Here is a 23501-nt window from a genome sequence, read left to right as displayed (position 1 = left end):
CTCGATGGCCTTGTAGGCCCCTTCCAACCCTACTATTCTATGATTCTATGAAACATACATATACAAGAATGATAAAATATGTAAATCTATACATAGAACAACAGACTCCAAAATGCTGGCAAGCATGGTTGTCTGCAGAGATTTTTCCAGGGTGAGGTGAGGGGGCATTTCTGGCAGATCTGCTGGGCACCAGGTCTACCAAGCTGTGTAGACCTGGCCTCCGAGAACAAGCTGCTTGTCCTCTAGCAGCCTCTGGAAAGGAGGTCGCTGTTGCTGGCAGCAGCTTCTCTGCCACTTCAGGGGCAGCCTAATGCTGGGCCACACCCACGGACACCACGCAGGCCTCAGCTAATCCTCCTAGGCCCCTTTCCCACCCAAGGGAGGCCTGCCCTGTGTTGGCATCAGCATGGGAAGAGGGAGGCAACACTCACTTGGTGTGGCTCTGTAGCCATCCTGACGTTTCCCTGCAAAAACACAATCAAAAGTCAGAACTCAAAATAATCCCCAAGAGAGCATTTTTTTAATTTTTATTTGATTTGTGCACTGCCTTTCTACCAAAAAATGGCACTCAGGACACACTCAGATCCCCAGGCAGGGGGCTCAGACTTCAGATGTCGAGAAACAGGAGAGCTGACAGAAGGTGTGTGTGGGGGGCTGAGCAGAGAAGCCCAGCCCTGGACTCATCTGAAGCCCCCAAAGGGTGGACCCAGTAGCAAAGTGAGCCTCTCCAGCCACACAATGCCTCACCCTCCACCCCACAAATGCATCCACTGTTTACTTACTGATGTACACAGAGATCCCAGCGATCACGGCCCCCAGCAGGAGAGCGGCCCCCACACAGCCAACAATGAGCCCCAGGTTGGATGCGAAAGCTGAATTAGGGAAAAGAGCAAAATACCTGAAGGGAAATGCCAAACAATCTTTTCCATGCGATGTGTGACCGGATGAGGACTGGGGGACCAATGGAGTTCAGAGACGCTAAAATGGCATGGGGGGGGGATCTGAAAGGGACGGCCCCCTCCAATCACCTCCTGTCAAGCTTTGCAAGAGTCCCTGCAAAGCTGTAGGGTTTCTTCCTACAGGGGGAAAGTCCTAATAAAAGTACATTCATCGTATTTTGCTGACACATTCGCACTGAATAATTCAAATATTTGCAAATGTGCCATGGTTTCACAGCCGCTCAGGCTCCCGGCAAATGCTGCAGTCCGCATTTGCCTATGACATAATACCAGTTTGCGGCCCACAAGGCAGGAGGTACTTGCCAAACAGCGCTGCATTGGTGGTAAAAACTACAACACCCAAATACTTTGCTTTGCACACAGAGGATGCTTCAGAGGCTGGCTGATGTTGCCTGGGGTGGTGCTGAGGGAGCTCTGACTTTTGCCCCTCTTCCTTCCCCGGGTGGAAATTTACCTCCCAGAATCCTCCACTCAGGGCAAGAAGCCATCCCACCCCCGCAGTCTCTCACCAGGCTCCTCCCAGGCGAAGTCCAGAGGCTCCGGCAGGCCATCATGTTCCACGTGGCAGCGGTACAGGCTCTTGTCTTTGGGGTCGATCTGGATGCTGAGCCAGGTGTGGTAAGTGCCGTCAGAGTTGGGGGTGACGTGCCTACGGAAGGTCTCATGCTCCAAGATCTCCCCCTCCTTCCTCCAGGTAGTATCTATCTCCCTGGGGTAGAAGCCGTGTGCTTGGCAGACGAGGGTCTCCTTGCCGTCGTGGTGCGCCTTGCTCGTCACCTTCACCACTGGGGGCTCTACAAAAATGATGGCATCAGAGTGAATACAGCATCTCTCCAGTGCCTGGCAAGACAGATGCATTACTTTAAGAGCAAGAAAACGCCCCGTGTGGCCATCTAGTCCTGCTGCAGCGATTCAACAACTGACACTGGTAGGATCCCAAAGAGATTAAAAAGAAACTCCAAAGGAAGGGGCTCCACCAGCAACGCTTGGCATCCTGATGAACTCTGAAAATATCTAACGATCCTTTTCTGGGCTTAGGAGCAAATATGACACAGTCTGCATACATGGCTCAGAGCCATCGGAACTGAAGGTCATAAACCGAACATAAAAGCAGACTGATCCTGACTATGGATACCTGGAGACTCTCCCATCTCCATAAAACTGTAGAGCCCACTTTTCTTGCTCCCCACACGCCTCTGAAATTATTCTCGTTTCCCTACAACTGAGCAAGTCATGGGGTGTGTGGCTGGAGAAGGGCAGAAGGACCAGGGAATCTTTCAGTGGGCAGTGAAGGATCTTGCTCACAAAGCAGTGATTGGGGTGGGTGGGAGAGCGGAGACCTCAGCCTGCCAGTCATGGGGAGGTGGAGGGGGAAATAGGGGAGAGGTGGGTCTCATTTAAAGCCAAATGATGCAGAGCAGGCGCGGATCTCCATGGGCAGGGGGACATTTCTTGCAACGTGCGGGAGGATTCACACACCCAGCCCCCTCCCTAGCTGCAGTCTGAACCGGCCCAGCCTGTTGACCAGGGGACTGCTTGGGTCATGTGTTTTGTTCCGCTCTCTGGATGGATCTGCCCAGGTAGGAGGAGGAGGTGGGAGAGTCGACACTATCGCTTCAGGCTGCAGGCAGAGGGGAAGCCATATTTTTGAATGCTTCCCAACACTAGAAAAATAAATCAATTAATTCTCAGATGTAGAAAAGATGCAGGTAAGAAAAAAGCTTGGTCTCCAGTGGGTTGCTTTTGTAATTCCAGGAATGTACTTACTTTTTAAAAATCTGGAGGTAAAAAATACATTGTTTATCTGAGCATTAAACAACGTATCTCCCCCCCTCCCCCCAGCTGTGGGGTGAAGTGGGATAATCCCTGACTTCGCCGTGCTTTGTAGTGCGAAGACTGGCAGTTCAATCTGGGACTAATGTGGGGGTGAAGAAGTGGGAGAAGGAACTGCTGCTTCACAAGCCCCCCATGCTCCATTCCTCCCCCCCCCAGCCCCCCCACCTCTCCTCCACAGACTTTCGTCGCCATAGTCCAGCTCGTTCTGGAGCCACTCCAAGCAGGTCTCCTCCACGTAGGCCTTGAAGCGGCGGGTAACGTAAAGGTCAGCCTCCCAGTTCCTCCTGGTTATTTGGGCCTCTGCATCGGCTGCCGTCCAGGCGAGGGTCTCCACGTCCAGGCTGAGGAAGTCCCTCCCGTCGTAGGCATACTGCAGATACTGCCCTTTGCTCCTGCCCTGGCTCACCTCACAGCCAACCATCTTCTGCCTGGTGTGAAACCCTGGAAGAGATGCCCACAAGGATGAGGTGGGGGGCATCAGAACAGGGGCAGACCCCTCCCCTTCCACACCCACGTGTCAAGCCCCACAAAGGAGGTTCAGGCAGGATTACTGGTACCTCAGAGACAAGGGCTGCCAAGGACATGTGGATCATCATTAAAAAAATTTAGACAATGAACAGATCATCTATCTCACTAAACACTAATCTCGCTAACATCTTAATCATGACTAACGCTAAAGTCCTTGGCCAAACTTATTTCAGTGAGCAAAGGAAACGGCGCTTGGAAAACATCTCTGACTCTTATTAGAAACAAGGTTAAAACCAGGAAAATGCTAAGGGGCTTTTGGCAAAGACGTGGTGACTTCTCAACTCCAGCCAGTGTTGAATGATGCTGATTATTTAGATCGGTTCCAGTCCATTTTCAGACCAGTTTGGGGGAAGGAACAGCCCTTGTTGCCCTAGTGAATGACATGCCAGGGAATGGAATTTGGGGAGTAAAACCCTGTTGTTCCTCCTGGGCCTCTTGGCCAGCTTTCGATACCATCAACCAGGGCATCCTTCTAGACTATCTGGGCTGAGCTTGGCAGGCATGGTGTTTCAGTGGTCGCAGTCCTCCCTGACAAAAGACAACCAATTTCAGAAAGAATCAGCTTCCAGCAGGTCTGTCTTTCGTTGAGGGCGCCATCCTATGCGCAGCTATCAGGAGGGGACAAGAAAAGGTGTGTCGGTGTGTGCTGGGAAGGAAGTATGGTGGGCGAGCTTTTCTGCTGTGGCTCCCTGACTCCTCCCGCCCGTCTTCAAGATAGTGGCGGGGAACCCGTGCCCCCCTCCACCTCCACTCACCTCCACTGTGGTTGTAGCCATTCTGCAGAATCACCAGGCCCTTTCTCAAGCCTTGCTCATCGCCCTTCTGCACCTGCGTGTACCTCTGGCAATACTGGGGATCCTCCTCCGCCATCTTCTTCAGCCAGGAGATCTGAGGCAGCAGCATCCTCATGTCAGTCTCGTAGCGCAGGATGGGCCGGTCGTCCACATATACCACGGCAGTGAACGGGGGCAGCCCCTGGCCGGGCTCCGACACAACTGTATAGAAAATGCGAAAAAAGCGGGAAGAGGAACCTGAGGAGGGGGGGCAGAATGAGGGAGATCTGTAGCCCAGGGGGACCCCCTCCCCAAAACCACAGTGCTTCAAAGATCCACCCATGCTGCTGCAGCTTCCGGTGAGGAGGCCCGAGGTGTGTGTCTGTGTCTAGGGGGCGGGGGGAGCTCTGCCTATACAGATGGAGCATGCGCCCCCTAATCAAGAGAGGAGAGGAATTGCCAACGAGCAAAATAGGAAGGGAGGAGAGATCGGAAGGAAAGGGTAAGCAAAAGCCTTTGGCGCCATGAATGGGAGGAGGAGCATGGAATGAGGGAGAGAGTGATGGAGGAGCATGGATATTTACAACTGCCCAAGTGGGGGTGGGAGGAAGGATGCCAGGTTTAGGTGCTGCGAAGGGACTCTTAGTTGAAGTGGGGGACTGGCTGAGAGCGCCATTCATCCCTGACACCACTGGAGTTGTTCCCCAGTCCCCTTTGAGGTCCAGCCCCATGTCATGCTGCACATGTTTAAGGCTCTGCCCCAAGGGAATTACAGTCCCAATATGGAACATGGTCAAAATGAGATCTAGATGGAGCTTTATGGAGCCTGTGGGGGGGTTTGCTCTTGTTGTTTACATGACAAATCCACCAACAATTCATACCTCGCATCCACAACCACAGACTGCACCGTACCAATGGTTCTGCAGTAGCTCAAAAGCATGGATCCGAGGCAGGAATACTCATGGATTTTAGGTGGGAACAACTGAAATCCACCATCATGTCAGAGCTCACATCCCTATCCATGGACTACACTGTAAAAGTGACAGACCCAGCATTTCATGGCCCTGTCACAAAATGGGCCACGTACTGCCCCCTCCCAGTAATTCAAAACCATGGATGTGAGGAAGAGATCCTGATGTTTTTTTCTTAAGCCATGCTCCATGGAAACATACATAGAAATAACAGTACAGATTTCTGGTGGGCCTCCAGAAGTTTTGGCCTACAGCTCCCATGATCCTCAGCACTGGCTATGCTAGCTAGGGCTGATGCGAGTTGATAGGCCAAAACTTTTTACCAGGTGCAAGACAGGAAGAAACTATAGAGGTGCAGCTTTATCTAGCATGTGAGGATGGAAGGAGCACCTACGGGTATTCTGCTTGTATCTCAGCTGCATGACAGCCAGAACTTCAACAGGTGCAGTTTCCACCTCCAAATACTGGGGGAAACTCCACCTACCAAGTTTCTGCCTGTCACTCAGCTGTTAGACACAGAGATCCTAACAGCTTTAATAGTTGAGGCTCAATCCGCATACACTAAAGCTGCACCTATTGAATTTCTGCCTGTCAGGCACCTGGAAAGAGTCTTGGGTCTTCTGCCCCTGACAAGGAACTTGGCAGCCTGAGTTGATAAATGTATAGATTTTACAGCCCAATATACTGGCCTCCTCCAGGTGATTAATCCACTTTCTAATGGCACAATCCTTTGCATGTTTAGACAGAAGGAAGTCCGACAACTCCCAGCATTCCCCAACCAGCCAGCTCCAGGAGCTGCCCTCCTCTCCTGCAACACTGGCCACCCGTTCAGGGCAGCAGCAGGCGATATTATTTATTTTGGGGGGCAGGGCAGGTGGCTGGTCTGTGCCGGTTTTTAGGATTTATCACACGATCCTCTGCATGTTTACTCAAAAGTCAGTCCCACGATGTTCAGTTGCCAATTGGGCTTTCTCCCAGGTAAGCGTGCCTAGGACTGCAGCCTTAGCTGCCTTCCCAAGATCTCTGTAAATGTAATTTGAAATAAACACCCATTGGATTGCACTGTTCATTCTTGAACATTCATTTCTACAGTACGCAGAATTGCCAAATGCAACCTGCTCTGTCAGCTATTTATTAATTTATTTATTCATTGTTGTTGTTCAGTCGTTCAGTCGTGTCCGACTCTTCGTGACCCCATGGACCATAGCACGCCAGGCCTTCCTGTCCTGCGCTCTCTCCCGGAGCGTGCTCAAGTTCATATTCATTGCATCAGTGATGCTATCTAGCCATCTCATCCTCTGCCGTCCCCTTCTCCTTTTGCCTTCAGTCTTTCCCAGCATCAGGGTCTTTTCCAGGGAGTTTTCTCTTCGCATTAGGTGGCCAAAATATTGGAGCTTCAGCTTCATTATCTGTCCTTCCAATGAGCACTCAGGGTTGATTTCCTTTAGGATGGACTGATTTGACCTCCTTGCAGTCCAGGGGACTCGTAAGAGTCTTCTCCAGCACCACAGTTCGAAAGCATCAATTCTTCGGCGCTCAGCCTTCCTTATAGTCCAGCTCTCACAGCCATACATTACTACTGAGAAAACCATAGCTTTGATTAGACGGACCTTTGTCGGCAAGGTGATGTCTCTGCTTCTTACTATGCTGTCTAGCTTTGCCATAGCTTTCCTCCCAAGGAGCAAGCGTCTTTTAATTTCATGGCTACAGTCACCATCTGCGGTGATCTTGGAGCCCAAGAAAGTAAAATCTGTCACTGCTTCCATTTCTTCCCCTTCTATATGCCAGGAAGTGATAGGGCCAGATGACATGATCTTAGTTTTTTTAATGTTGAGTTTCAAACCAGCTTTTGCACTCTCCTCTTTCACCCTCAACAAGAGGCTCTTGAGATCCTCTTCGCTTTCTGCCATTAGGGTGGTATCGTCTGCATATCGGAGGTTGTTGATAATTCTCCCGGCAATCTTAATTCCGACCTCTGATTCATCCAATCCGGCATTTCTCATGATGTACCCTGCATATAAGTTAAATAAGCAGGGTGACAATATGCAGCCCTGTCGTACTCCTTTCCCAATTTTGAACCACTCGGTTGTTCCATGTCTGGTTCTTACTGTTGCTTCTTGACCCTCATACAGGTTTCTCAGGAGACAGGTAAGGTGGTCTGGTACTCCCATCACTTTAAGAATTTGCCACAGTTTGTTGTGATCCACACAATCAAAGGCTTTAGCGTAGTCAATGAAGCAGAAATAGACGTTTTTCTGGAATTCTCTTGCTTTCTCCATGATGCAGCAAATGTTGGCGATTTGATCTCTAGTTCCTCTGCCTCTTCTAAACCCAGCTTGTACTTCCGGTAGTTCTCGGTTCGCATACTGCTGAAGCCTAGCTTGTAGGATTTTGAGCATCACCTTGCTGGCATGTGAAATGAGCGCAATGGTGCGGTAGTTTGAACACTCTTTGGCGTTGCCCTTCTTTGGAATTGGAATGTAAACTGACCTTTTCCAGTCTTGTGGCCACTGTTGAGTGTTCCAGATTTGTTGGCATATTGAATGCAGCACTTTAACAGCATCTTTTAGGATTTTAAATAGCTCGGTTGGAATACTGTCATCTCCGCTAGCTTTGTTGTTACTAATGCTTCCTAAGGCCCACTTAACTTCACTCTCTAGGATGTCCGGCTCAAGTTCAGTGACCGCACTATCATGGCTATCAGGGACATTCAGATCTTTCCTGTATAGTTCTTCTGTGTCTTCTTGCCACCTCTTCTTAATCTCATCTGCTTCTGTTAGGTCCCTGCCTTCTTTGTTCTTTATCATGCCCGTCTTGGCACCAAACGTTCCCTTGAGATCTCCAATTTTCTTGAAGAGATCTCTAGTCTTTCCCATTCTGTTGTTTTCCTCGATTTCTTTGCATTGTTCATTTAAGGCGGCCTTCTTGTCTCTCCTTGCTATTCTCTGGAACTCTGCATTCAGTTGGGTATATCTTCCCCTTTCTCCCTTGCTTTTCGCTTCCCTTCTTTCGTGAGTTACTTGTAAAGCCTCATCAGACAGCCACTTGGCTTTCTTGCATTTCTTTTTCTTTGGGACGGATTTCGTTGCTGCCTCCTGAACAATGTTGCGGACCTCCGTCCATAGTTCCGCAGGCACTCTGTCTATCAGGTCGAATCCCTGAAATCTATTCCTCACCTCCACTGTATATTCATCAGGGATATGATTTAGGTCATACCTGAACGGTTTAGCGGTTTTCCCGACGTTCTTCAATTTAAGCCGAAATTTTGCAAGAAGCAGCTCATGATCTGAGCCACAGTCAGCTCCAGGTCTTGTTTTTACTGACTGTATGGAGCTTCTCCATCTTTGGCTGCAAAGGACATAATCAATCTGATTTCGATATTGACCATCTGGTGACGTCCATGTGTAGTCGCCTCTTGTGCTGTTGGAAAAGAGTGTTTGCTATGATCAGCGTGTTCTCTTGACAAAACTCTATTAGCTTTTGTCCTGCTTCATTTTGTACACCAAGGCCATGCTTGCCTGTTATCCCGGTGATTTCTTGACTTCCTACTTTAGCATTCCAATCCCCTATGATGAAAAGGACATATTTTTTTGGTGTTAGTTCTAGAAGGTGTTGTAGGTCTTCATAGAACTGATCAACCTCAGCTTCTTTGGCCTCAGTGGTTGGGGCATAGACTTGAATTACTGTGATGTTGAATGGTTTGCCTTGTATTCGTACTGAGATCATTCTATCGTTTTTGAGATTGTACCCCAGTACTGCTTTTCCCACCCTTTTGTTGACTATGAGTGCTACTCCATTTCTCCTAAGGGATTCTTGCCCACAGTAGTAGGTATAATGGTCACCTGAAATAAATTAGCCCATGCCTGTCCATTTTAGTTCGCTGATTCCCAAGATGTCGATGCTCAATCTTGCCATCTCATGTTTGACCACCTCCAGCTTACCTTGATTCATTGATCTGACATTCCAGGTTCCTAAACAATATTGTTCTTTACAGCATCGGATTTTCTTTTCACCACCAGACACATCCACAGCTGAGTGTCCTTTCGGGTTTGGCCCAGCCGCTTCACTCTTTCTGGCACTACTTGGAAATACCCTCTGCTCTTCCCCAGTAGCATATTGGACACCTTCCGACCTGAGGGGCTCATCTTCCGGCGTCATCTCTTTTAGCCTTGTGATACGTTCCATGGGGTTTTCTTGGCAAGAATACTGGAGTGGGTTGCCATTTCCTTCTCCAGTGGACCACATTTTGTCAGAACTCTCTGCCATGACCTGTCCGTCTTGGGTGGCCCTGCACGGCATAGCTTATGGCTTCACTGAGTTACGCAAGCCCCTTCGCCACAACAAGGCAGTGATCCATGAAGGGGCACAAATGTATAAACCACAAATACATAACTCTATAATTAGGAAGCATTAGTAACAACAAAGCTAGCGGAGATGACAGTATTCCAGCTGAGCTATTTAAAATCCTAAAAGATGATGCTGTTAGAGTGCTGCTTTCAATATGCCAACAAATTTGGAACACTCAACAATGGCCACAAGACTGGAAAAGGTCAGTTTACATTCCAATTCCAAAGAAGGGCAACGCCAAAGAGTGTTCAAACTACCGCACAATTGTGCTCATTTCACATGCCAGCAAGGTGATGCTCAAAATCCTACAAGCTAGGCTTCAGCAGTATGTGAACCGAGAACTATCGGAAGTACAAGCTGGGTTTCGAAGAGGCAGAGGAACTAGAGATCAAATCGCAACGTTTGCTGGATCATGGCGAAAGCAAGAGAATTCCAGAAAAACGTCTATTTCTGCTTCATTGACTATGCTAAAGCCTTTGATTGTGTGGATCACAACAAACTGTGGCAAATTCTGAAAGTGATGGGAGTACCAGACCACCTTACCTGTCTCCTGAGAAACCTGTACGAGGGTCAAGAAGCAACAGTAAGAACCAGACATGGAACAACCGAGTGGTTCAAAATTGGGAAAGGAGTACGACAAGGCTGCATATTGTCACCCTGCTTATTAAACTTATATGCAGAGTACATCATGAGAAATGCCGGGTTGGATGAATCACAGGTGGGAATTAAGATTGCTGGGAGAATTATCAACAACCTCAGATATGCAGACGATACCACCCTAATGGCAGAAAGCGAAGAGGATCTCAAGAGCCTCTTGTTGAGGGTGAAAGAGGAGAGTGCAAAAGCTGGTTTGAAACTCAACATTAAAAAAACGAAGATCATGGCATCTGGCCCCATCACTTCCTGGCATATAGAAGGGGAAGAAATGGAAGCAGTGACAGATTTTATTTTCTTGGGCTCCAAGATCACTGCAGATGGTGACTGTAGCCATGAAATTAAAAGACGCTTGCTCCTTGGGAGGAAAGCTATGGCAAAGCTAGACAGCATAGTAAGAAGCAGAGACATCACCTTGCCGACAAAGGTCCGTCTAATCAAAGCTATGGTTTTCCCAGTAGTAATGTATGGCTGTGAGAGCTGGACTATAAGGAAGGCTGAGTGCCGAAGAATTGATGCTTTCGAACTGGGGTGCTGGAGAAGACTCTTACAAGTCCCCTGGACTGCAAGGAGGTCAAATCAGTCCATCCTAAAGGAAATCAACCCTGACTGCTCATTGGAAGGACAGATGCTGAAGCTGAAGCTCCAATATTTTGGCCACCTAACGCGAAGAGAAAACTCTCTGGAAAAGACCCTGATGCTGGGAAAGACTGAAGGCAAAAGGAGAAGGGGACGGCAGAGGATGAGATGGCTAGATAGCATCACCGATGCAATGAAGATGAACTTAAGCACAGTCTGGAAGAGAGCGCAGGACAGGAAGGCCTGGCGTGCTATGGTCCATGGGGTCACGAAGAGTCGGACGCGACTGAACGACTGAACAACAACAACAATCTGTATTTATGCATTTGTGTTTATGCATTTGTGGTTGTTTCAACCATCCATGACGGTTGAAACAACAAATAAACATATGACCTCTCAACTGGAGATGCTGGGGATCTCCAACTTGGGACCTTTTGCATGAAGGCAGGTGCCCTTACCGGTAAGCTACGGCCCCTTCCCAGCACTAGTCTGCTACAACACTGCAGTGTAGCCCAGTGTTGTAATGCTCGCGTTGCAGGTTGGAAGGAGGATCGCACATGGCAACATCTCTTCCCCTCCCTTCTTCCTGGCGTGGGCAGCAGCAAAGCCATCTGGTTTTGGCAGATGGTTTTGGCATCTGGTGGGCAGCAGCAAAGCCATCACAGGACCTGCTGACTGCTCCTCCCACACCACACCTGGGACTAATTTGTCTGGATTTGCAGACAGTATGACTTCGTCTAGTTCCCTTCCTCTTGTAGAAGATGTTGCCTGAGGAAGAGACGTGGGAATTTTGAGAGCTTGCACAATTTGGGGGGTAATCTTTTGGTTGGCCTAATAGAAGTATGACAGCAGTATGGATTTTGTAAAATATCACGTGGAGGTTGACATTCGTATACATACTTACCTGGGAGTAAGCCCCGTCGAACTCACTGGGGCTTACTTCTGAGTCAACATGTCCAGGATTGCTCCAATAACCACTGACAACGGTGCTTCGCAGGTTATGGAGGAAGAGGACACACATCTCCCTCAGTGCTGAAACACAGACAGAAAGGGGCATTACATCAACCCAGAGCTTTGGGTCACTAATTGTGTGCAACACAATCGCTGAATATGGCTAGTGTTTGGGATGGGGGCCTCAGTGTTTCTCTCTCTCCAAAATTCCCCCTTTCCCAGCTCCCCTAGGGAAGGCAAAAGGGCAGAGGGTGCTGAGACAGCCCATAAAGGCTGTGTGTGGGGTGATGCTGCCTCCCTTTCTCGCTTGCTTTGGTGTTTGGAAAAGTGGGGGCTCCCTAACCCTCACATCCCCTTTGCTTAAAAAGAGCGGCCCTGGGGCCCTGGGCTGCCACAGCTTCCTGTATGGTTTGTGCACAATTTGTCCCTGAGATTAGGCTGTGACCGCAAGTGTTTCCTTCCGCTAGAGTGAGTGAAACGGAAGATAGCATTTGCAAACTGATACAAGTGCAGCGTTCCCCCCAAGCAGCCTTGGATATCCCCAGAGCTGGAAGGGATTCATTTTAAAAAATCAAACATAAAACATGCATTGGCCAGAGTTTGCATCCCTATTACAGTTGCCAGGATTTCCCAAAGCACCCCCCCCCCAAAGCACCCAGGAGTGCTAGTTGGGTGGTGGGATGCTGAAGCGGAGGGTGGGGTTGGCTCTGGGGCACCCCGCTTCCAGCCATCAGCCAGAGAAGGCCACCTCTTGCTGGAAGTGCGGGGAAACATACAACCAGTGGTGCTGTCAGGCCGGGTCCCCCCACAGCAGACAGGTGCCGTCGCCATACAACACGCAGGGTGCTTTCAGTGCGTACTCTGCCGTGGATGCCATGGCACACGGCCTGCATCACCTGCTGGACTGCCACCCAGGGCTATGCCACAAGGGTGCAGTCTATCCGTGGCAGATGGGTACCCCTCCGTGCCTGGGTATTCTCCAGGTATGGAGAGTGCCGTGGGTCAATCCTGACTGGGATTACGTGAGAATCAGAATAGTAGGGTTGGAAGGGGCCTACAAGGCCATCGAGTCCAACCCCCTGCTCAATGCAGGAATTCAAGTCAGAGCATCCCTGACAAATGGCTGTCCAGCCTCGTCTTGAAGGCCTCCAGTGTGGGAGAGCCCACCACCTCCCCAGGTAATTGGTTCCGTTGTCGTATTGCTCTTACAGTCAGGAAGTTTTTCCGGATATTCAGCCGGAATCTGGCTTCCTGTCACTTGAGCCCATGATTCCGTGTCCTGCACTCTGGGATGATCAAGAAGAGATCCTGGCCTTCTTCTCTGTGACAACCTTTCAAGTACTTGAAGAGTGCTATCATATCTCCCCTCAGTCTTCTCTTCTCAAGGCTAAACATGCCCAGTTCTTTCAGTCTCTCTTCATAGGGCTTTGTTTCCAGTCCCCTGATCATCTTTGTTGCCCTCCTCTGAACCCTCTCCAGTTTGTCTGCATCCTTCTTAAAGTGTGGTGCCCAGAACTGGACACAGTACTCCAGATGAGGCCTAACCAGTGCTGAGTAGAGGGGAACTAGTACTTCCCGGGGTTTGGAAGCTATGCTGCTATTAATGCAGCCCAAAAGAGCATTTGCCTTTTTTGCAGCCACATCACATTGTTGGCTCATATTCAGCTTGTGATGGACAACAATTCCAAGATCCTTCTCGCTTGTAGTGTGGTTGAGCCATGTATCACCCATCTTGTAACTGTGCATTTGGTTTCTTTTTGCTAGGTGCAGAACTTGGCATTTATCCCTATTAAATGTCATTCTGTTGTTTTCTGCCCAGCGCTCCAGTCTATCCAACTCACTTTGAATTTTGTTTCTGTCTTCCAAAGTATTAGCTATCCCGCCCAATTTTGTGTCATCTGCAAATTTGATCAGCATTCCCTGCACCTCCTCCTCCAAGTCATTAATACAAATGTTGAAGAGCACTGGGCCCAGGACTGAGCCCTGCTGTTCCCCACTCGTTACCTCTCCCCAGTTTGAGAAGGTCCCATTGATAAGCACTCTTTGAGTCCGATTCTGTAGCCAACTGTGGATCCACCGGATCGTTGTTTCATCTAGCCCACTTTGAGCTAGTTTGCTCATCAGGATATCATGGGGCACTTTGTTGAAAGCTTTGCTGAAGTTGAGGTATATGATGTCTACAGCATTCCCACGGTCTACAAGGGAAGTTACTTGATCAAAAAATGGGATCAGATTTGTCTGGCAGGACTTGTTTTTGACAAATCCATGTTGGCTTCGAGTAATCACTGCATTGTTTTCAAGGTGCTTCCAGATGGATTGCTTTATCATCTGCTCCAGAATTTTCCCAGGGATTGATGTCAGACTGACTGGTCTGTAGTTCCCAGGTTCCTCCTTTTTACCCTTTTTGAAGATAGGGACAACGTTAGCCCTCCTCCAGTCATCTGGCACTTCCCCCGTCCTCCATGATTTCTCAAAGTGAATTCAAAGCGGTTCTGAGAGTTCTTCTGCCAGTTCCTTTATTACTCTAGGATGCAGTTCATCTGGCCCTGGAGATTTGAACTCATTCAAAGTAATTAGGTGTTCCTTGACCATATGCCTATCAATCTCAAGCTGCAATCCTGCCCCTTCAGCCTGTACTTCACCTCTGCCAGCGGGGTCATAGACCCTCTTTGGGGAGAAGACTGAGCCAAAGTAGGAATTGAGCACCTCTGCCTTTTTTTTGTCATCTGTTATCGTTTTGCCATCCTGATTTAATAGCTGAACCACCATTTCTTTCCTCTGCCTTTTACTGTGCACGTAGCTGAAGAAAGCCTTTTTGTTGTTTTTAGCATCCCTGGCTAACAGCTCATTCTCAGCTTTAGCCTTCCTGACACCATCCCTGCAATTCTGTGCTGTCTGCCCGTACTCTTCGTTTGTTACTTGGCCTTCTTTCCACTTCCTATATGTGTCCTTTTTTGTTTTCAGGTCATCCCTAAGGTTTTTGTGAAGCCACATTGGCTTCTTCTGTTGTCTTCCACCTTTTCTTCTTGTTGGAATTGTTTGTGATTGTGCCTTGAGAATTTCCTTTTTTTACAAGCTCCCACCCATCTTGGACTCCTTTTCTCGTTAGCGTCGCTTCCCATGGGACCTTACTGATCATTGTTCTGAGTTTATTAAAATCAGCTTTCCTAAAATCCAGGGTACGCGTTTGACTACACTCAGCTTTTGCTTCCCTTAGAACCAAGAACTCAAGTACGACATGGTCGCTTTCCCCCAGAGTTCCTGTAACTGCTACTTGATCCACTAAGTCATCTCTGTTGGTTAGGATCAAGTCAAGGATAGCCGATCCTCTAGTTCCTTCCTCTCCTTTCTGTAGGAGGAAGTTATCCGCCACACAAGTCAGGCATTTCCTGGAGGGGCCATGTTTTGCAGAATTTGTCTCCCAACAAATATCGGGGAAGTTGAAGTCCCCCATTACTACTACATCATGCTTCCTTAAAACACTGGCTATTTGCTTGTCAAAGGTTTCATCCTCGTCTTCTCCTTGATTGGGTGGCCGGTAGTAGACTCCGACCACCAGGTTCCTTTTATTCTTTGCTCCATTTATTTCAACCCAGATGCTCTCGATGGGGCTACCAAGCTCCTCCTCCTGTATTTCTGTGCAGAGATATGTATTTTTCACATACAGTGCAACCCCACCTCCCTTTCTGTTCCTCCTGTTCTTTTTGAACAAGCTATATCCTTCAATTGCTGTATTCCAGTCATGAGAGTCATCCCACCAAGTCTCAGTTATACCTATCAGGTCATAATTTCCCTCCTGTATTAAGAGTTCAAGTTCGTTCTGTTTGTTTCCCATACTCTGGGCATTAGTATTTAGACATCGAAGACCATGTGCTTCATAGTCTGGCTTTCTTCCTACATGTGTCTGAAGACTATTATTGGGCGCTATCAGAGCTGTTCTCGCCGTTGCAGTGCATGCGCCTACGTCCATTGTTACCCCCAACTTTACGTCTCCCTTCCCCATAGGATTCAGTTTAAAGCCCTCCTGATGAAGTTCTTCATGCTGTGGCCAAACACATTCTTCCCATCCTTTGTGAGGTGCAACCCGTGAGTGCGTGTGTGTGGCTGTGGCCAGTTGAGTTTCTCCTCCATGCGCACAGATCCCGATTCCCTTTCTCCTTTTTCTTTTCTGCAAGGTCTTGTAGCGCCGCCCCCCCCCCAACCCTACTATTCTACGATTCTATGATTCTCTGTTCTCTGCTTGGGGTGGCTCTTGTGGCCATTGAAGCTACTGGAAGAATCTTGATCTATCCTAGTCTTGTACCTGAACTTAATTTTGTTATTTTTGTTTTTCAATACTCGTATTTACTCTTTTAACATTCCTTAAACTTTGTTTACTAGAAAACAAACAAACAATCACCAAAATGTATTTATAGCCAGCCTGCTTTGGCATCTGAACAAAGTCTATCTGCAAATGCAGGAAGGGTCTTTCTGAGACTCCTCTGTAACCTTGGTCAACCTTTGCAACTTTCCCTGTGTTACAGGTTGAACAGGTTGAGCAACATGTACAGATGTGGGCTGCTGGGGCCAAAAATGGGGGGGGGAGGCATCCCAATGTTTCCAAATTGTCACATCCATCCTGCCTTTGCCAGCATGGTGGAGCACATTGGCAAGTGAGTGAGAGAGGGCTTTCGGAGCAACCAAGCGGCCGTCTTGGGAGCACCAAAGCGAATCAAAGTGCCAGATATAACGTGCAGAGATCTGTTTCTTCTTTTCATGTTTTGGAGCCAAATCTTGAAGGATGGCCAGCTGAGAAAAATCAACGATTAAAGCCTGTAGAAACGGTTCAGGCTGCGGAACAGATAGGGCAGCCAGTTTCGCATGAAGCCTGGCGGTCAGCAAGCGAGTTACTTTTAGCCTCAAAGGTGGAGGCTTTGAAACGATGTTCACTTCTTTTTTATATATAGCAAGGCAAGCAGGCAACAAAACAGCATACAAAAGAGCTAAGTACCAATTTTTGTTTTATAACTGAACTAGAAAAAGCCAAAATCTCACATTGTTCTCACAGTTAAACAAAATTACAACCCACACCAAAAACATAATGGGTGTCAGTATAGATGTTGACAGTTTTGGCCTCAGCTATGTAGCAGGCTCGAGTGAGAACAATGAGCTCAGCTACTTGAGCGGAGCAAACATGAGGGAAAGGAGCTGATTCAAGGCGCTCATAGGGAGTTACAACAGTACAGTCAGAAACCAAACTCCTGTCAGTGGCTTGCTGACATGAGCCATCTACAAAGAGAATCAGATTAGGATCTAAAATTGGGGTGTCAAAAGATCAAGTGTAGATGACGTGAACAAAAACAAGGCAAGACAATCAAGAGACTCACTTTCATCTTGAAAAGGGAGAAGAGTAATGGGGTTTAGAAAGCTGCAATGATGAACAGAAAGATGAGACACAAAAGCAGTAAGATTTCATAACACATCAACTTGGCACTAAAAAGATACTGAGGTTTAGACTGTAAAAGAGATTCCAGAGTGTGTGGGACCATGAGCTTTAAAGGTGAATAAAGAACAATGTTTTTAAACAGCTCAAACTAATGGAGCTGCAGTTTCAATTCTGCAAAACAGGAAGGGGGAGAGAGAGAGAGAGAGGCGCAACTGGATTAAAAGAGACACTGAAATATTTCAAACAATCAAACATTAGATTGTTAGATTAAACAATCTAATAATGTTGTTTAGAGCAGGGGTCCCCAACTCCCGGGCTGCGGACCAGTACCAGGCCGTGGCCTGTTAGGGACCGGGCTGCAGCAGGGGTGTGGGAACCCCCCTTACTTTGGGTCCTTGGGGGGGGGAGGCGGTCCCCCCCCCAATCCTCGCCGGCCCTGGCCGGCTCTGCTCCGAGTCCGCGGAGCTGGCCAGCAGCTCCGTGGACTCGGAGCGGAGCTGGCCAGGGTCAGCAAGGATGGGGGGGGCAGATCGCCTCCCCCTCCGCCGACCCAAGGTAAGGGGGGTTCCCACACCTCTGCTGTGGCCCAGTCCCATCCCCCCCCCCCCCGTCTGTGGAAAAATTGTTTTCCACGGGACCTGTCCCTGGGCCCAAAAAGGTTGGGGACCGCTGGTTTAGAGCCATGCTCTTGGGTGAAAACACTAAGGGCACATCTGCCTGGCACATGGCAAAACAAACAGAACGGTTTTGGATAACGGGTGGCCTGAGAGCAGGGGCGGCTGCTAGAGCTTGCTTAAGAGTTGAAAAAGCATTTTCAGCATGAGAGGACTAGGGAATAGGGACTGAAACACTTTTACAAGTAAGTCCTTGGAGTGGTAGAGCACAACAGAAAAGAATGTTCCACAGGTAATGGCTCGAATATCAGAGAGAGGGGCTGTATAACAGGGAGAGGAACAGCTGACACGGAAGCACCGTGTCAACTAAAAAAGGGACTTCTTGGTAGGGATGTCAGAGAATTTCTCCACGAATCTCCGGGAGGCCGAATGCCAACGCATTCGGTCCCCGAAATTGGTGGAGAAACAGTCTGCCTGCCCCCAGGATGGGACTTACCTCGTCCGAATGTCCCTTATGGCAGCGGGTCCCGGCAGCGATTTGGCGGCGGCGGTGGCTGGTTTTCTGACCGGCTGCCGCTGCCACCATTTCCAAGATTAAAAAAAAAAAAAATGCGATAGGCTACATAAAGATTTGCGTCGCGTATCACGGCTAGATTTTCAAAAAACACCGTGATAGGCTACGTAAATGTTTACGTAGCCTATCATGGCTGACTTTGGGGGGGGGAGCGCGTATGCAAATGGCGGCGCCCATGGGCACCGCCATTTGCATTCCTTATTTTGGCACGGGTAGTCTATGTAAATATTTACATAGCGTTGCCCTTATTTTCGCCACAGTCTACGTAAATATTTACGTAGACTACCCGTGCCAAAATAAGGAACGCAAATGGCGTCACCCATGGGCGCCGCCATTTGCGTACGCGGTTTTGTTTTTTTTTCCCAAAGTCAGCCGTGATAGGCTACGTCCCGGCAGGAGAAGAGGGTTCGCGGCCGGGGAGACGGGGCGCTCCCTCCCGGCCAGAATTTTGGTGGGGAGGGACGGGGCGCTCCCCCCGGCCAGAACTTCGGCGGGGAGGGACCAGGCGCCTCCCCACCACCATGAAGCAAGCTTCGGGATCAGGTAAGTGACTTTCGTCCATCCCTACTTCTTGGTTTCCAACTGATAAAGTCAATTCTGATGTATGAAGTGGAATCAAAAGTGGAGCTGGAACTCTTCATCCTGTCACTGCTGAGTAAGTGGAGATTGCGGTAAATGTTGCATCCCTTGGTGCGAGTGTTTCGAGGCCTGTTGACACATTCATTCTTCCAGTGTGCAGGCTGTCCACAGTAGTTACACAAAGCAGGGCGCTGGACTCCAGGAGGGGCAAAGGCGCCACGCCCTCTTCCCCTGCCTTCCTGTTCCCTGGCCTTTGTGGGGCTGAGGATTTTCATGAGGTTGGATTTGCAGGGCTAAAAGCTCAGTCTGTGGCTTTTCAGGATTAGATGTAAGAGCAGTTTGACAGTGTTCAGCAACTGACTGCAGCTTGGTTAAAGTTTCAGTTTCCCATCCCACTTCTGTCCTCTTTAGCCAGTCAGCAATGGGTGGAAGGAGACCACTGACAAAAGCAGCTGCCCGTGTTCCTTGGCCATTATTGTCTGGTCTTCTATACTTGGGTGTTGTTTTTCTTGTTCTAACGCGGCAGCTCTTCCCCTTGGTTTTCGTGCTACCAGAATTGGAGAGAGAACAAGTGATGTCTTGGCTCATAAGCAATTTATTGGTATCACTTCTGCCCACAAAGCAATTCTTGCTTGGCCTTCGCTACTTTGCAACATCCGCACCACACTGTGGTTTTGGGAGACCCATTTGCTGCTTCTCGTCACTACACTTTGTGGTACTTTCCCAGACTCTTCTACAAGCTTTCGCCAGCCTGGTGCCTTCTACACTTTTCTCTTTTGAGTTTCCACTGGTGACTTTCAACAAAAGTTTACACTGGCTTTAACTAGTTTACACTGGTTTTAAGCAGCAGCCACCTGGGAGGAGGGAGAGAAGGAGGTGGGGAGTTTGGTTGCTTGTGTCATCTTGCTGGCTTCCCAGCCTATCAGTCAAATTGAGTCCCCGCTCTGCTGTCTCCTGCAGGTATATGAGGCGTGGCACACAGAGGCAGCGCCTCCTCGCACACCTCTGCATCATGCATAGTGCGACGCTAAATGCGCACTTCGTGACGCACTTGGAGATGCACGCAGGAGTGCACAGCAGAATTCTCCCTCCACCTTGTTGCACAAAATGCTAGTTTTGCCCCCTGGAGGCTAGTCCAATTTGCCCCAAAGAGGAGAGTCAACTTCAGGCTGGGTCCAACTCGATTTTATTGTTTGCAAACAGTTCGACACAGGAGCTCATGCTCAAAAGCAGAGTCGACCTTGGGCAACCCCCGCGCTACAGTTTTATCACCTCAGCTTGCATTCCTCAGCCAGCGTGTCACTTTGATTGGTTGCTAGCAGTTTGCCTGGCAACCTTATCTTAGGGTTACTGCTCACTCATTCCAGGCATGCGCAGCTCTTATAATACTAAGTGCTGCTTGAGGCACATACAATGGCTTTTCGGTTACATTTTTACTACAATTCCCCCCTCAAAAGGCTTTTCTCAAATTTATACTCTCTTTGGTCCAGCGGTGGACTACACACTTAAAGGCGCAAACTATTATCGCTGTGGCATTGATGGCTTTCTCTAAACGGCCAAGTGAGGCCTAGGACGCCTTTGTTCTAGCTATTAGAATGTTGACAACAAAAACACATTTTTGGTGTAAGTCTGGAATTTGAACTTTTGGAACTCAGTTTTGTTCCATTCATCAGGAACCCTTGAAACGAGAGTGCCCTCTTTCCGTAGAGCTACCTGTGTTTCTCTAATTAAGGTAGGCAACAAAGTAAAGTTTCTGACAGTTGATGGGTGTTTGTAATAGCAAAATTATCTCTATTCTGCTTAAACGTAAGCTCAACATGCCTCTTAAACTAATGTTTGCTGTTGTTGTTTTTTACGTGAGTGGGGAGTGTTGAGACAACTAAAGAAGGAGAGAATAATGCGCATGAGTAAGCGTTAGGAGAAAGCTCTCTCATGAACAAATGCTTGAGTCCCTCCAGGGTTCATTATTCCAGCGGCTGCCTTCAGGTGGGTCAGCTGGTGTGACCCTCTCTGGTGCAGGTGATGCCTTTATTCAGTGTGATGAATCCACTTCTTCCCTTTAGCGACTTTTATAGCAGTGGGAGTGGAAAGTAGGATCTGAAACGGACCCTTCTGCTTCCCGGTAGGTGGTTCATCTTTCTAGGACTGGATTAGCACCCAATCACCGGGATTGAGATTATGCACTGGAGCGTCTAAAGGCCAGGATTGGTGCGGTGTCGCAAACCTGTGAAAACAAAACAGACTGCAAGGCAGTAACATAATCTTGAATCTTAAAACTCTTACTTTTAAATTCACATTTAAGCCATCAGCCATAGGTAATATCCAAGGTGGGCGTTTATATATCATTTAAAGGGTGTCAATTTAATACTTCCCTTGGGAGTGTGCCGTACTCCAGTCAAGGTGATTGGCAAGGCCTGTGGCCTTTCAACTTAATCTTTAAACACATTCTAGTGAGCATTGTCTTTAAGGTACGGTTCATCTTCTCAACTTGACTTGTGGATTGAGGTTTCCAAGGGGGGTGTAGCTTCTAGTTAGTTTGTTGTGCCTGGGCCACTACTTGCATCACTTGTCCAACAAAATGGGGCCCCTGATTTGATTCAGTCTCTTTAGGTAACGAGAGCCTAGGGATTACTTTTAACAGGATTTTGGGTGCTGTCTGTGCAGTGCAGTCAATTGGTTTTATTATTACTAGCAGGTACTGATAGCCATGAGTCATGAGTCTGAAACGTCAATGTGAAATCTCTGAAAAGTATAGTAAGCCCATGGGCGACTTCTCATTTGAGCTGGGGGCTCAAACATCTTTGGATCGTTTTTGAGGCACAAAGGGCAATTCGCCACTGCTCTCAGGCGTTGCACCAACCTGAAGGAGGTGCTGTCTGCCTCGGGCACACCCAAAATCGGGGTGTTAAAGGTAGATGAGCCCTTTATTAGCCAATCATAATTTTCTTGAACTTCTCAATGAGCGGCTTCAAGCCTACACAGGTGGCTTTTTTCAGAGGATACTGCCTCACGCACACAGGGCTCTCTCCCTTCTTTAAGAAGATTTTAACTGGTATTATGCATTTTGCTCGGGCAGGGGTTCTGTCTGCCCACACACATGGATCAACATTTCCTAAAATCTCAGTCCCTTTGGCCTCTGACACAATCTCGATTGCCTGAAGAGCCATCTGATAATTTGAGCCCTGTTTTACTGGTAGCTGTACTACAATCTGATAATCTCTCGTCCCAAGAGGACAACCGGGCATGCGGGTGAAACTACAAAGGCATGTTCCAGTACGTTATTTCCAATCTTTGTGAGGAGGGGCTTACACACAGGCAATCTAGTTCTTCTTTTTTAAATTCCTTCTACAGTCACATGCATTATGGATGATATTCTGGAGGTGACGGACTCGACCTTGGGGGAGCTGGGGGTGGCGACAGCCGACAGGAAGCTCTGGCGTGGGCTGGTCCATGAAGTCACCAACAACAACGCAGTCACATGCTTTCCACTTTCTTTAGGCAGAGGGGGTTTCAAAGGGATCATAGAAAACATGGCTCTAGTATCTACTAGGGCCTCACAGTCCCTGCCACCAACCCTTACTTTTACCTTGGGATTCTCCCGAGTGTTTGTTCATAGGGTGGTGGCCTTAGATCCTGGTCCCCTTCAGCTAGACTCCCCACCAGAGGACTCTGCCTGCATTTGGCAGCCTTCAGGGTGAGTCTCTTTTCTCTTTCAACTCTGGACAACCTTTCTTCCAATGTCTCTTCTCTCAGGAATATGCACATTTATCGAGCCCTGGTCGTCCCTTTCCTTCCCCCCCCCCCCGGTCACTTTTGTATTTTCAAGCTGTGGTTTATATTTTCGCCCAGGGCGGCTGCTAGCATTGCCTTTTCTTTTTTCAGGAATGGCACTCTTTTTATGTGCTTTCACGTGCACCATAGCTAATTCTTTTGGCTTCATCAAGGCATCTAAAAGTTTTATGATCTCGGGTCTGATAAGGCTAAGCAGGTGGTGATATTAAGGCTTGCTTCAATTTAAGAAAAGCCTTTTTTAATTGTCCACTTCTAGTGGGTAATATTTTTGTCAAAGCTTCATACAGGGGCTTCCCCACTTTTTATGGCTTCTATAGCCCCCCTCTTGTAACAGGCACACTTACCTTTTGGCTTGCCTGTTCTGCAGATCATGTTTCAAACTCTCTGTACCATGCACCACCTTTAACTCTTTGTCTTCTCTGCAAGTTAGGCTGTTTGCCATTGCTTTGACAGAAACTCACTTGCTTAGACCTTCTTACTAATCTCGATAACACACATTTGGAATAAGCTCTCTTTCTTTTTAAAGCCTTTTTGTCCGATCCTTCTGCCTTCTTTTATACCTTTTTCATATCATTAAAATCTAACACCATGACTGGAAAACATTTGTTTTGCATCGTAGGGCATGGTGGAGCAGATCTAACAATTATACTGCTCCTCCGACTGCATGGTCAGGGCCCATCAAAATCAAGAGAAGGGCATTCTCATACATGCAAAGAGTTCCAAGCTACCATTTTTGCATTGGCAACTCCACGCTGCATGAGTTTTGGCAGAGTGTCAGGTTTGCCTCTGAGCAAATGGAATGTCAGAACAGTTCAGATTTTGAGAAAGAGCTGGAACACGTGGGGCAGGAACTTTCTCAGGCTTCAAAAACACAGCTGGGCTTAGAGGTATCACGGGGGAGTGGGGGGATCTTTCCCTC

At 48.3% G+C, this 23501-nt stretch overlaps 1 protein-coding gene across 1 annotated transcript; it reads right to left on the bottom strand.

Moving 5' to 3' along the window:
* Positions 1–357: 357 nt before the first annotated feature.
* LOC146356290 (major histocompatibility complex class I-related protein 1-like) lies at positions 358–19065 on the bottom strand. Its single transcript, XM_084830048.1, has 9 exons — positions 18780–19065; positions 16669–16866; positions 11588–11679; positions 5462–5573; positions 4079–4318; positions 2961–3236; positions 1469–1753; positions 783–872; positions 358–464 (listed from the first exon to the last, which is right to left on the bottom strand). Exons 1-9 carry the CDS (start codon positions 19063–19065, stop codon positions 358–360), a joined length of 1686 nt encoding a protein of 561 aa, XP_084686174.1.
* Between the last annotated feature and the right edge of the window lie 4436 nt (positions 19066–23501).

This window comes from Heloderma suspectum, chromosome 2 (genome assembly GCF_057233095.1).
Source record: "Heloderma suspectum isolate Gila_16-S chromosome 2, 16-S_ref, whole genome shotgun sequence".
NCBI lineage: Eukaryota > Metazoa > Chordata > Lepidosauria > Squamata > Helodermatidae > Heloderma > Heloderma suspectum.
The sequence above is the reverse complement of the archived record's forward strand: the minus strand, read 5'-3'. Positions and strand labels throughout refer to the sequence as shown.